Genomic DNA, 14,977 nt, shown 5'->3' with positions numbered 1-14,977 from the left:
GGAATTGCTGCCAAGGGTTCTGGAAGTGTGAATAGTAAAGAAGCCAAGGTGGTCACGCCTGTCTCTGAAACCTCAGATTTTGTCATTCAGGCACTGATCCTTTTCATTCATTGAATTGGTGACCTGCCAAACATTCAGTGATTGTGTCCCTTCGACCTGGATGCGCAGCCAACAGAAGAGAGGTGTGCGCATCATCTGGGTTCATTTGGAACTGTACGAGATGGAAACCTGGCAACAAAAGTCCAATACATAAAATAAATAAATAAAGATGAAGTGTTAGGACTTGGGGCACCTGGTATAAAAGTGAAACTACAGCACACAGGATTGAAGAGCCATGAGAAGTGTGGTCTTGTAGCACTTTTTGACTGCCCAGAGCTTCAGTGGGTGGATACAAGGTTACATGGTTGGACTTGCAGTGCTTCCTGTGTGGATTATGTTGGTTACCTGGTGTGCAGACCTGATACATGCTTCAGGTGCGGTGCTGCATTCTTTGTGCTGTGTCTAATGTGCGCCTGTGTAGGAGTGACAGATGTTAGATACGTGGTGACACAAAGGTGGTGTTGCAGTGACTGCACTGATGGCGCTCATCATTCATGGGATACCAATGACATGTCCATGCATTCCCTGCACTGTGGCCACCTTTAACATGGTGGCCCTTTATCTTCTTCTTGGCAGTATTACTGCTTTTCAGATTTCCATGGAGTGCTGCCTACAGATCGGGTGCTTTGCAGGTGCAGGGAAACATACGAGCACATAGGTATGCGCCGTTGAGTCCATCTCCGATTCCTTGAGGCGGTGTAGGAGCCCCTGATCCCCCACTAATTACCCTCGTTGCTCGATCTCGTTTGAGCGTGTTAAATGGGAAGAAATGCACGTTGTTTTGGTCGTTTCAATGTGAACCTCTATGCTGTGGAATGAGCACATATGTAGATGAACCGCTGCTGCTTCCATGAAGTCGTCGGCATAAGCTTAGGGCCGCACTATAACCTGGTTGGCAGATAGTAGAAGCTGCCACAGAAGGGAGGCACTGATGTAGACCCAGTGACTCGGCAGTGCGGTTAGGAAGGTTAGACCTTGTGAGACTCCTAGAATTGCAGGTTAAAAAGGAGTGCAGCCGTAGAGCCACTGACACACGAATTATTACCGAATCCGCCCCCCCCCTAACCTGCAGCCCCTCTGCATAAGTGCACCCGTAAGCGTCTAACCTATCGACACCCATGTTCTTGTATCCCTGTGTTGCGCAGCACCCCGTTGCCTCATAGCTAGCTGTACCATACGTAAAAACATTCACACACCTACATACGGACCCAGCCATCTTTTCCACGAGTGCCAGCTTCCACGTGCTTGCGCGTATTTCGTTCGGGGTTCTGGCGGCATGGTTTTGTCCCTGAATGTGCTGTTTAGTGAGACACCCAGGCCTTCCCCTCCACCCCCACCCCCCCGGGTCCTCGCCACCTCCCTCTTCCACGTGGGCACATATTGCACTTGTGTTTTATAAACACGTCGTCTAATCACTTCAGATCCGGGCTTCAGAAGGCTCACCACATTCCAACACATTTAGAAACCAATATGTTCTTACTCAACCCCATCTGTCGCCCTCAATCTCTCCCTATTCCCGTCATGGGTCTCCCTTTCAGTCCCTGCACCCCCCCTTCTGCCTTTACCCGCCCTACACTCACTTCATCTCCCATTTTACACATTCTTCTCTTACCTACCAATGATGCCATCACCCCCAGCTCTACACTTTTCCCTACCAATGATGCCATCGCACCCCCACCCTTTCCCCTCTGCTCTGAAATGGCTCTTAAAAATCACCCAAAATAATCAGTCCTACACGTGCACAGAAATGCTTGCTCCGAGAGCGAATCTCAGATGAGCAGGTAATGGCGCGGGGTGAGAGTGGTGCATAAGCGAAGTGTTCCCATCAGACATGTAACCCAAACAAAGATGGTAGAGACTAGCGATCATGTGAACTGACATCTGGTGTTTGAGTATGTGGTGCAAAATCTTGGAGGTGCTTTAGGGCAGGGTTGATCCCAACACTGAAATGGTTATGTGCTGAGTTGTGTTCGGTTTAGCGTGCATTGACCAATCTATGTGTTAGATTTAGTACTGCAATGAAGGTGCTGCTAGTCAACTTTGAGGTGCGATTAAAGAAGTGTGAATTTGTCCTATTACACTGTTGGCAGGCAGTGCGTTTCAGGATTGAGGTACATTGGCAGAACTGTGTATTGGTACAGAAATAGATGTTGGATTGGAAAATGTATTCTTCGATCATCCACACAGTGGGTGTGCGCTCACCTGGGCTTTTTTTTAAATTGTATATGAAATAGAATGATGGTAGATCAACCTCTGGAAAATGTGTGGGGCTAATCTGCACGCATATTCATATACTCACTGCACGACATACACACAGACCAGTGTACTCTGGGTGGACACAGCTTACAGGAGCAGTCCTCCCTGTTATATTTAGTTGGGATCTGACCGGTGCATCTCAAATGATGCATCTCAGAAGGGGGAGGGCCAAAACCTTCCTCTTGCCATAGCCAGCCTAATTAACTATCAATGGCTCCATGGATGCACCCTGTCCGGTTGTTTACCCTCTGCAGATGGTGGTAGCAATTAACATATAAAATAGAGTATACTTCAAACAGGCCCACATGGGGCATGGCTGCTAGAGATTAACAAGGGAGATGGCGGAAACCCCACCAACCTTTGATATGCCAGGTGTCAACCTGAAGCCAGCTCCCGCCTCTCAGTATCAAGGGAAGTGAACTGTCATATCTGGGACTGTTTACAATAGGCAACCACCACAGGAGGGACCACATCGCCACAGCTTCAAGGGAGACCTGCCGATTTAATCAGGAACCACAGAGAGCTCCATTCATTAGAGAGACCCTTTGACCCACAAAAGACAGGAAGAAGGGTGGTGCTTAGTATTACATGTTTTCATCCCTTTGCTTTTTCTATTGCAAAGCACTCTGGGTATGACCTCATGCATACAGGAGATTGTTGATGGGGACCCAGGATAAGTTCATTAAGGTAGGCTTAGCCTACACAAGTCACTGTGGCCCATTTGGCTTTAAAAGGGGGCTGAGCCCCTCTTTTGGACAGATCATCTGAGGACTTTGCAAGGAGTAGCAAGAAGAACTCTGAATTGGACCCTGGATGAAGGTACAGTGTGCCTTACATCTTCAACCAGTGAAGGAAGGCCAGGACTTTAAGAGGGAAGCAATATTCCTCCCCTAAATATCTCAGAGGGAACAGAGGAAAATGCTAAATCCAGAGCACCCTCCAGCAGTTCCTGAACCGGTACCCACCCAGCAAAAGTGTGCCCTGCTAAGCTATGCAGCAAGCTTCCTAGGAGGGAAGTGCCAGATGGTCTCTGAGCCAAACCAAGGACAAGGCGGTTGCTTGCAACACTTTCCTCCCCTTTGGGCCATCCACCTTAAAGGACGACTGTGACAAATTAACTTATGAGGCCCCAGTGGTCCAGGGATTAATATAGGTTTCTAAACCATCAATCAGCCCCACACCTCTAGTACACCAGAGGGATCGAAACATATTGGAACACAAGTCATTTTAAACCTCTGTGTCCAATGTTGGTAACGTGGATGGGAACGGCAGGCTTATCCCTGGAAGGTCGGGGATCGTTTGTTAGTTGCAACACAGCGAAAATACATTACCCAGTGATAAACGGGCCTGTCCAGTCATGGTTGTATGCAAAATATCTAATTTATTATTATTACAACAAACAGTTCTAGCACACTTCAAAATACAACCCACACTGTAAAGGAACACAGATGACAGATAGTTTCACGAAGGAAAGGGATGCACTCTGGATACTGACAGGAGGGTAGTTGGTAAATAAATCACTCTTACTCTTCAAGGTTATTTGGTTTCAGCACCAAGGGGCAATGGGTTGCAACTGTCTCTAGTGGCCTTTGGGGAAGGGCCAAGAGGGCAGAAGAACAATGTACTTGGTACTTAAGAAGTTCTTTATGCTTGACAACATCGAGGCAGTTCCAGGGCTCTTTGCAGCTCTTGAGACAGAGTTTGAGATGGGAGACAGCTCCAGGTATCAGGCGGCAGGCAGTTCGGCAAGCAAGGCTGGACGGACGGCTGCAGGCTGGCCTACAGGGTGGCTCAGGCCGAGAATCATTGTCTCTGTGCTGGTTGGCGGATCTGGGAGTGTTGGTCGAGGTGTCTTGAACGGCTCTGACTGCGGCGTGACCAGTCGGCTCTGCAGCTGGTTGCGGTTCCAGGGCTCGACTGTCTCTTAAATTAATGACGCTAGTTGATGCTTGTGTGGCACTCTTCCTAGTTTCTTCACAAGGTTCACGTTGTCCTTTCAAGGCAGACAGCCCCAACCTTAGGAGAGTGTTTTGCAGGCAACGGCCTTGTACCTAGTTCAGATACTCTCCGGCACTTCGCACCTAGGAAGCTTGCTGGTAGAACCTAGCAGGGCACACTGTGTGCTGGCTGGGTACCAGTTCTGGAGCTGCTGGATGGGTCCCCTGAGCCTGGTATCTCCCTCTGTTCCCTGGGAGATATTTAGGAGAGGGATCTTGCTTCCCTCTTGGAAATCCTGGCCTTCCTTCACTGGTAGAAGATGTAAGGTAGACTGTACCTTCAGCCAGGGTCTAAATAAGTACTTCTTACTACTCTCAAGTTGTCAGATCTACTAACTCAGGGGTTCAGCCCTCTTTTAAAGCCAAATGGGCTGCAGTGATTGTTGCAGGCTAAGCCCACCTTAAGGAACCAATCCTGGGTCCCCACCAACAATCTTCTGTTATGTGTGAGGTTAGGGCCAGAGTACTCTGCAACACGAAAGATGAAAGATAAGAGGTAAACATATACCTAAGCCCCACCCATCGTCCTGTCTGTTGTAGATCAAAGTGTGTCTCTGGTTAACTTCGCCCTCTGTGACTCCTGATTAAAGCGCAGGTCTCCCTTGAAGTTTGTGACAAGCGCAGACTTCCTGTCTCCCTCAAATCACATACTTCTCCCCTTCTGAAAGGGGTCGGCTCTAGAGGGGTACGTGCAGTAACTCATGGACCCAGACATGCCATTCAATGCCTTTCATACAGAGGGGAGGGAACTAGCTTCAAGTTCACATATTGCATACCAAGGGGGTGTTAGCCCCACCTTTCTGTAGTATTGTTCAGCGACCACGCCCCTTCAACAGGCTTGCCTCAATTATCTATCAGTAGTATGCACTGCCACCAGACGAACTAAACAATAGGAAAGCAGAACCATGGAGTCTTGGATACTTTAATCCAGCTGCCCATGGCTGGAGTAGGGTGTGCCTTCCCCCTTCTTGAGATGCTTTGATGTACCCGTGGCTGTCACATTTATTTATTTGCATTTATAAACCATGCAAACAGCCCAGAGGCATCGTGGCACTGTTACAAGGAAGTGGCTTAGTTACATTAGCCCATACATGTGTTTAGATATGCAGGATTAGTTACATGGGTGATAATGCAGCACAGGGTTACATTTTGAGCCGCATTTGATATGTACTTGTCAGGGGAGGATGACGCCTGCAGGCAGTATCCTACTGGAGTACACGTGACTATGCGTTTTGTGCGGTGAACAGAGAAAATGTGTGCAGAAGGGTCTCGCACATTTTCAGAGGTTGATCTCCCATCATTCATTTTCATTATCCAAAAATCAAAAAAGCGCAGGTGAGCCCACACTCCCTGTGCGGATGGTAGAATTGCTCATGACACAAGCTCAGTAAAGAAGCTAGGAGGAGTGCATCGACAAGCATCTACCGATGTCTGCCAAAAAGGACATTTTCGAGCCCCTCGAGCTGCAGCAACTGTACCACTGACTGTTATGCTGCAGTCGCTCACACCATCCGAGACACCTGAACCAGTGTTTCAGACCCACCGACCAGTACTGAGACAACGACTCCTGAGCCGCCATGATGGCTAGCCTGCAGCCATCCGTCCAGCCTCGCTTGGCAACCTTCTGTCCCCCTGGTCCTTCGAAGGCCACTAGTGACATTTTACGAACCATTGCTCCCTTTGTGTTGAAACCAAGTGTCCTTAAACTATTGCGATTTAATTATTTTACCAACTACCCTCTTGTCAGTATCCAGAGTGCCTCCCTTTTCCTTCTTTTCAAGCTATCTGGCCTCTGCTTTGCTGCCCAGAGTGGGTTGTATTTTGTAGTGTGCTTAAACTGTCTATTGTGATAATAAAGGAGTTATTTGTATACAACCTTGACTGAACAGTCTGTTTTATCATTGGGTAAGAATTGTATTTTTGCTGTGTTGCAGCTAACCAACGATCCACGACCTTGCTGAGATAAGCCTGCTGTTCCATCCACGTTACCAAAATTAGACGAGGAGGTTTATAATTGACTTGTGTTTCCAATCTGTTCGGATCCCTTCCGGTGTACTAGAGGTGTGGGGCTGATAGATGGTTTAGAAACTGATATTCATCCTTGCACCACTGGTGCCCCGGAAGTTGATTCGTCTCGGTGTATTTTTTTGGCATAGGATAGAAATGGTACAGAGTGGCTTAAATCAGTCAGATGCATTGACAGTTTGGTATTGGGGTTAAAGCCACTCTGTTCTGAAGTACATTGTCGGAGATGCATGTTGGTCCCTAGCATTGATATTGGGGTTACAGTAGATTAGAAATGGGATACCTGGGAAGAGCTGTGTGTTGCTCCAAGGGCTTAGCAAGACGGGCGTATTCCCAGAGGTGTTCCACGTGGTATGAAAATCGTAAAGGGTGGTGTAGTTCGTGAGGTCCAATGGCAGGGCTGTGTTTTCCTCCTAGCTTAAATTGGCGGTAGGGCAGAACATGTTCCATCAAGTGCATGGGAGGATCGTCGTGTTGATTCTTGCACAGTGCAGGACTTGAGGTAACAGGCCTAAGAAAACATTTGCAACGAGTGGAACTTTTCCCCACTTGTACCCCGGCTGCAAGGAGTCAATTCCCAGGACTCCCTTTTGGACTGCAAGATCTAGCCGATGGGGGGGTGCCCCCATGCCTGTGGGTACTTGTCAGAGAGCCTCCCCGTGGGAAGTCGAATACTGATGCAGACGGTGACCTCCAAAAAGTAGGGTTCTCACAGTGCCCCCAGCCCGCTCCCCTTCAGATTCAGATCGTGGACTGCAATCACAGGCCGAGAGCCAGCCAGGGTAGGGTCACCTGGGTGTCGAGGTACGAGGTGCCTGACCACCTCCCCCACTGTGGTTGTTGTGGGACACACACGCGTATGTGCACCGGTGCTGTGCTGTACACTTAGGCCACCTCGCCCTCCCCCGTCCCATCCCCAGGCAGCGATTAAAGCAGCCTCTGAATTATTCATGGCCACGATTGACATGCTAAAACATGAACTCCAGCAAGGAAGCAGACCACAAGGCCTCGCAATGTACAACAGGCGCTCCGCTGGGTTCCCCCTCTCTGCCCCCCCCCCCTCTGCAGTTCTTATTAAAGAGTTCCAGTACGAACCCACTCGGAGCAGGAGCTGTCTAACTCCAGCACTCTAAACCATGCCCCCCTTACACCGTGCTCCATTTTAAGAAGCAGGGGTTTCTGCATATATGGTAGCTCTTCGTATACGGTTACATTATTGCACATTGTGCCTACGACGTGCGGCTCCGCCTCTCCTTTACAATACCGAATGCATCACAAAATGGCGCTAAACGCCTGCACTGCTGTACTTGAAAGAGTGTGCCTCCCTTTCAAGAAGGCCCCAGAATAAATGACCCTCTTTTCACCAGCACGCCGGCCACAACCCGTCGTCGAGGCGAAGTGGCATGTAACCCATGAATATTCTTTATAAAAGCTTGAAAAGAGCGAAGGAGGCTTCTGGAATGGCCAACACATCCCCTTCTCGTTAGTGTTGACTTTAGTGCTTTTCAATGGTGCTTTTATAGATCTCGTTGGGAAACCACAGATATATTTAAGGAGCGTTCGACTGGGGAAAACGGTAGGGGTCTGTCTGGAGATCCAGCAATTAAACCTGGAGAAACCTTAGTCTGCATATCTCACACTGACGCGCTGTGCGCTCTGTGTTGCACACATGGTGACATGCAGCACCAGGATGAGCCGTAACTCGGCACCCCGCGGTGCTTTCCCAGCAATTCAGCCAATAGGCAGTCTGTAAACAATTGGGCATATCAATGACCGAGTTTTGCCCCCGTACTGTGGGGCGTCTTGATGATCTGCAAGTTTTTGTTCTTGGTTGTCCAGTGAAGCCTTTTCTTACTGGATTTATAGTTTACGCTTATTCTCGGAAACTGAAGCAGTCCTGTTGGTTAGTCGTCACGATTGAATAGTGGGAGATCTCTCATTGGCTGACCGGTAGAGTTTGATTTTGCTTTTGCTGTGGGTGACCTCTGGCTAGCTGATTGATTGAATGGCCTTGTGCTTAGGTTGGAGTATCAGGTTGGTCCATGGGGCAGTAATGCAGGGTTTAAGGGGCAGCTCGTACAGTCCTGTTTTGTGGTTCTTTATGTCACTATAAAGCGGTATTGTTGGCTAATTTACTGGCCTAATGTGCTTATAAAATACCCGATTTGGAAAATGCTACCAAGGACCTACTGAGACTTGTTTGTGAAAAGATACAGGTTTCCATTCATGATTACTGGAGCAAAAACCATGACACATTCACGTTAGTGATTTTGTTCCTTCCTTTTTGGGTATTTAGCAAATTGTTATTTGATGAGAGATCAACATTCTGTGTTACTAGAAATGTGTGTCTGTTAATGATTTTACAAAGTACCAAATGTCAGAGACTTGACAAAACATTGGTTTGCTCTACTTTACTTTTTGACGTGTGCACCTGTTTGCTTTAATAATTGTCACGTGTAATGTGTGAAATTCATTGAAGTTTATTTGGAATCCCCCAAAGTACGTGCGACCTGACACCAGTGTTAGTGTAAATCCCCATAGCAAAACCTAACATATTTAAGGGTGCACTGTTATGACGAATCAACTTCCGGGGGCACCAGTGGTCCAGGGATGAAAATATGTTTCTAAACCATCAATCAGTCCCACACCCATAGTACAACAGAAGGGATCTGAACAGAATGAAAACGCAAGCAAATTATAAAACCCCTTGTCCAATTTTGGTAACGTGGACGGAACAGCCGGCTTATCTCCGCAAGGTCGTTCATCGTTGGTTACTGCAACACAGCAAACATACAATTATTTCCCTAATGATAAAACGGACTGTCCAGTCAATAATTTATACAAGTATCTACTTTATTATTTTGACAACAGTTCTAGCACGCTACAAAATACAACCCAGCCTGTAAAGGCATGGAGAGTAAAGACCGTTTCAAAGAACGAAAAGGGATGCACTCTGGATACTGACAGGAGGGTAGTTGGTTAAGAAATGAATCGCAATAGTTCAAGAATGCTTGGTTTCAGCACAAAGGGAGCAATGGGTCCTTGGTGCTCGACAGGGTTGAGTTGGTTTCAGGGTGCTTTGCAGCTTCTGTAACAGAGTTCAAGACGGGAGACAGCTGCAGGAATCAGGCCACAGGCAGTTCTGCGAGCGAGGCCGGATGGATGGCTGCAGGCTGGTCTACACGGCAGCTCCGGGTCAGGAATCGTCATCTCAATGCTAGTTGGCGGGTCTGAAGCACTGGTCGAGGCATTTCGGATGACATCAGCAACTGCGGCGTAACAACAATCAGCGGTGCAGTCGGTTGCAGCTTGAGGGGCTCGACTGGCTCGAAAATGTACTTTAAGGCAGATGCTGGTTGATGCTTGTCGATGCACTCCTCCTATCTTCTTCACTGGGCTTGTCATCCTTTAAGGCAGGCTGCCCAAAGCTGAGGAGAGTGTTGCATGCAACAGCTTTGTCCTTGGTTTGGTTCAGAGACTCTCTGGTACTTGCCAACTAGGAAGCTTGCTTGCAGAGCTGAGCAGGGCACGCTGTGTGCTGGCTGGGTACTGGTTCTGAGCTGCTGGAGGATCCTGTGGATTCAGTAACTCCCTCTGTTCCCTGTGGGATGTTTAGGGGAGGGATCTTGCTTCCCTTTTTGGAAATCCTGGCCTTCCTTCACTGGCGGAAGCTGTAAGATAGACTTTACCTTCAACCAGGGTCCAATGCTGAGTTCTTCTTGTTACTCCTCGCAAAGTCTTTGGATGATCTGCCCAAAAGAGGGGCTTTACCCTCTTTTAAAGCAACATGGGCCTCAGTGATTTGTGTAGGTTAAGCCTATCTTAATGAACCAATTCTGGGTCCCCACCAACAGTTTCCTGTATGCGTGAGGTCATAGCCAGAGTGATTTTCAACAGAAAAGGTAAAGAGGTGAACATATGTAATACTGAGTCCCACTCATCGTCCTGTCTGTTTCTGGATCAAAGGGTCTCTCAGGTTAATTGCGCTCTCTGTGCTTTCTGATTAAAGGGACCGGTCTCCCTTGAAGCTGCGGTGTAACCAGACTTTTGGTCTCCTCCAAACCACATGCTTGTACCTTCTGAATGGGGTCCCCCTTTGGGGATGACTACTGTAAATACATAGTTCCAGACATGATGGGTCACTGCCCATGATACTGAGAGGCGGGAAATGGCTTCAGGTTGACGGTGCATATCAAAGGTTGTTGGGGTTTTCCTGTCTTTTGTTAGTTCTGCGACCAGGCCTCCCGTGGGCCTGCTTGAATTATATTGGATTAGTATGCAAAACTGCCACCAGCAGCTAATAAAAGACAGGGTGGATCCTTGGAGACTTCGTTAGTTAATCTGGCTGGCCATGGCAGGAGGAAGGTTCTGCCTTCCACCCCCCCTCCCTTCTGAGATGCTTTGATGTACTCTTGGCTGTCATATTCCAACTAAATATGACAGTGGGGACGGTGCCTGTAGCCTCTGTCCACCCAGAGTACACAGGTCTATGTGTATGTTGTGCGGTGAACATAGAAAAATGTGTGCGAATTGGCCCCACACATTTTCCGGAGGTTCATATATCAACATTTAATCTCATTTAACATTTCAAAAAAGCCCATGCGAGCGCCAACCCACTGAGTGGATTGTCGAATTCTTCACAATTTTACATAAAACAGGCAAAACTAATAGGTTTTGGTAATGCCAGTGTTTTTTCTCACCTTGTTTTAGTCTCTATGCGACCATGATTGCAAAGATTATTCAGGTTTACCAATTAATTTCACCTTTATTGTTATATTGGGAGAGCCTTATTTAGTATTTAGATTATCAGATTTGTTGTGCAAGCGGGAGGCTTCCTGGTGAGCAATAGGCAGTGTCCATCATTTTCATGTAGCGAAAAAAACTCGATTGATCATGCCAGAGTGCCAGCTTCATTCGGTTAATGAGGGACATTAGCTTAGAAGAGTTGGCGGTTTTCTCTGTGCCACAAGCACACATTTCATCATGTAAAACAAGGTTTACTGGTACAGAGGGCAAAGAGTATGCACTTTCCAAACATGGGTTAAGCACTACAGGACCATACACATGGCATATGGTTTCTCTAAAAGTAACAATTACCTCAGCAAATCTGATATTTACCTCCAATATTATTATTTTTAAATTAGCCTTACAAACTTGCTCTTTTATCCTTTACCAGGCTTTGAAGTCTGTGTACATGTGGAGATGCTCTCAGGACAAGCACTAGAGTTCAGATTTCTCTTAATTGGATATTCCATTCACTAACTATAACCAGATACTCTATCACAGGGCCCATTGAAACCACACACTCATCTCTTAAAGGCGGAATTGGGCACTACTCCACGGGGTTATTCATCATTTCCACTTCTGCCAAACTCAACACCATCTACGGATATGGTGATTTTGGCTTCGTATTTATTGGCGATACAAGAAAATTGCAGTTTTGAACAAAGACACATTGCCACCTGCACCAAGTCCCTTGGGATTGACATCGATTGACACCTCAGCTTCCAACAACACATAGCAAGGAAGACACAAATGGCTTGGTACCAACCTTTCTGTCCTGTGGAAAAATTAAGCCTGTCATCCCAGAAAACCTCTTCAGCTGCACTATCCAAGCCTTGGTCCTCTCCCACCTTTTGGAAGGCATTTTGGCGACTAACCTGGAACCCCATAGAAGTGTCGCGCATGCAGCAGCATGACTCCCCAAAGAACTGCAAATTCAGCATCACTGCAACCCTCATTGAACTGCATTGGCTCCAGCTGAAAGCCCATATAATCTTCAAATCCTGTTGCATCATCTACAAGGCTGCCACCAAGCTACCCCAATGAGAAACTCCACATCTGTGGAGGCCTGCGATGTACCTGAAGTTAAGGACATGTCCAGAATTTAACTACAACAGTCCACGAATGAAAGAACCAGAAGACTGGTCTTCTCTGTCTGAGATTACGAAACCACCTTCCCATCAATATCTGACTCGCCCACCTTCCCGTCAGCATCCAACTCGCCCCATCACTTTCACAGTTAAAGGGCTCAAGACCACCCTCTTCAAGAAATGGCTCCTCCCTAAGCCCTACGTCCAAACACCCTCCACTGACACCCGACCTGAGACTCTCTGATAGATCTGATAAGAGGCATCTTTGGGTAATTATAATGACCCTAATTTAAACTGGAAACTTCCAATAAAATACCATCCATCTCTTTTTGGTCACTTCCAAAGCAGTGGCAAAAGGGGACAGCACCATATCGGAGAAAAACCCTGGCTGAATTGACCATTCAACTTTTATTTATTTTTTGGAGGGCATTGTGGTTTGGTGGTGTACCTTGTGCCACTATATTTTACCGTTGGACTAGTCAGTCGGGAAAGGAATACTTTTCATTTTTATGTTTTGTATTTGATATGACTCAGACTTTGCTCAAAGGAGCCAGGGCAAGATTTGAATGTTTAGCCTAAAGTGTCCACACATTTCAGGTATTTTATGGTTCTTGTCCCTCGAACTAAGTACCGAAAGATCCCATAATTGCCCCATCTGTGTAGATGTCCCATAAACCATAGAAGATATTGGGTGCTTAGGAGATGATAATGTGAACAAAGACTTTGTGATTGTCCTACTCTGTGGTATTACAGAAGGCTTCCTGGCCGGTTACATTGAGCAGCTTCCAACTCATGATTCTCTCTTGTCTATAGATTGGTCCCCCACGGATTGCATCCGGATTTGGAGCCATCACAAACCTGCCAGCCATGCCCGCCGCTGGCCTGCTTTTCTGGGCTGGCCTGCTCAGCCTCTGCTGGCGGGCATCCTCCAACACCAAGGAGCAGCAGTATACTGCACCAAGGGTCCAGCTCTCCTTCAAAGGTAAGAGGACAAGCCACGCTCTCCTGACCTAATTTGCACTTAAGATCAATCACATTCTGGTATGTCTGCAGATTAGAGTTTCTTAGAGTGCATTGAAGTTTGATGCATTATTGTTTGGGTTGGTTTAAGATGTAGAATTACACTTTATTACTCATGGGTGATTTACATGCTCCAGAGAATGAAAACCGATGTGTGCTGGACATGGCTGCTGTTGACCATTGGCCACCTTTCTAAACCAGGCAGCAGAGGTACATTTCTAATGGTCGGATTCCAGGGTCTCCCTGAACTGTAGGTCATAGGAAATGCTGACCTGAGTGCAAAAGGCATAGGTGTAATTTCTTTAAAATGATCAGTGTTGAACTGAAGAGCTGACTATGGATGCAGTTAGATTGACCAAATTCCTGAATGGTCCCATCTTGGCAGAGCCTTATAGCCTGGGCCCTGATTTGTCCCTCTAGGTTAGCCTGTTTTAGTTGTAAACCTGGAGTGGACCTTGGTCTCGCCATGAGTACGTTTTATTGTATATCCAATGATTGTCATTCTTCATTAACCTATACAATGAGCCTCTTGCTAGGTAGACACTTAGAGTATATTGTTATTGCTAACTCTGCTGTCCTGTAATTTCATCATACCTGAAAGCAACAGACCAACATTGTGGCCCTCTTCATGCCAGACCAAATTGTGTCCTAATAATTCACAGGATGTTCTACCGCTCTTTACGGCCATTCATTTTCTTCAGGTTCTCTGGCAAATCTGAAAGCGTAGGGCCTGCTTTAGACAGGTGGGGATTTTTAAATTGCAAGATGTCTTTGCTGTTGTGGTGATGTGTGCGAAGCAGAAGTGACCTGAGCTCAACATGGAGGTCTGTTTTTTGGTGTTGTGGAGAGAGCACCTGAGGTACCTGAACCAGGAGTGGTGCCTCCTGTGCAGATGGATTGGTCGACTCGGTTCTAGAAGTTGGCGAGGTGTAGTGCTCCAATGCTTAATGGCCGTAGGAAGGTGTGGTCATTTGTCGCTTGTACCTTAATTGGCATGCATGTTTTGTTTTGGAACTTAGACTTTAAGCATGTTCATATGTGGGAGGCAGAGAGTGGGGACCTCCTGAACGTTTAGGTTTCCATCTGTGTGGTTATGCCTTGGTATTGGTGCACCTCTAGTTGGGGGTAGGGTGATTGTGAGAAGTGCTGGGGTGCCATGGAATGGGTTGCTGTTCTTAGCAGCGGGTGTTGTACCGCACTTGGTCCTAAATCACATTGGCAGAAGACGTACTGGAGCAGACAGCAGGGCCTACCATCACAACAGTGGAGTGAAATCACTACAGGGGAAAAATCCCATAGGGAAACCTTGGAAAGGACTTTGGGAATCTGTCCAATTGTAGACATGCAGTGTTGCCAACTGATATCCTGCAGGATTATCTCTCCGAGTGATCATTTAGATGATAGATGTTTAGTTACAAACCCACGATTTAATTGCATTGCTTTAAGAGCCATTCCCTCTGCATGGTTCGGTCTCTCAGCCGATAAAAACAGGTTAATTTGTTATGCTCCCTGTGAAGATCTTTTGCATTTCATTTTTTTCTTGTTGCCCGGCTTACTTGCATACCAGATCCAAAACGTTGATGATAATTTTACGGCAATGCAGTCAGTATTTTCCTGCACTAAGGGTTGATTTCCCCACAATTTTTCGGATTTATCGTCATCTCATACAGGCCCTAAAAATTAGGCATTATCTATTATTAGAATTTA

The 14,977-nt window shown here is 46.9% G+C and overlaps 1 protein-coding gene across 2 annotated transcripts in view; it reads left to right on the top strand.

Annotated features, from left to right (window-relative positions):
* The window catches only part of SEMA3F (semaphorin 3F), a 365,356-nt gene that overhangs the window by 49,579 nt on the left and 300,800 nt on the right, over positions 1-14,977 (top strand). For both annotated transcript variants that reach the window (XM_069644139.1, XM_069644138.1), the window contains exon 2: positions 13,064-13,232. In XM_069644139.1, coding sequence (XP_069500240.1) covers positions 13,118-13,232 — 115 coding nt within the window. In that variant the 5' untranslated portion in view covers positions 13,064-13,117. The remainder of the gene's footprint in view (positions 1-13,063; positions 13,233-14,977) is intronic.

The sequence above is a fragment of the Ambystoma mexicanum genome, chromosome 2p (genome assembly GCF_040938575.1).
Source record: "Ambystoma mexicanum isolate Mex_15411 chromosome 2p, UKY_AmexF1_1, whole genome shotgun sequence".
Classification (NCBI taxonomy): Eukaryota; Metazoa; Chordata; class Amphibia; order Caudata; family Ambystomatidae; genus Ambystoma; species Ambystoma mexicanum.
This window is presented reverse-complemented; position numbering and strand designations above follow the sequence as displayed.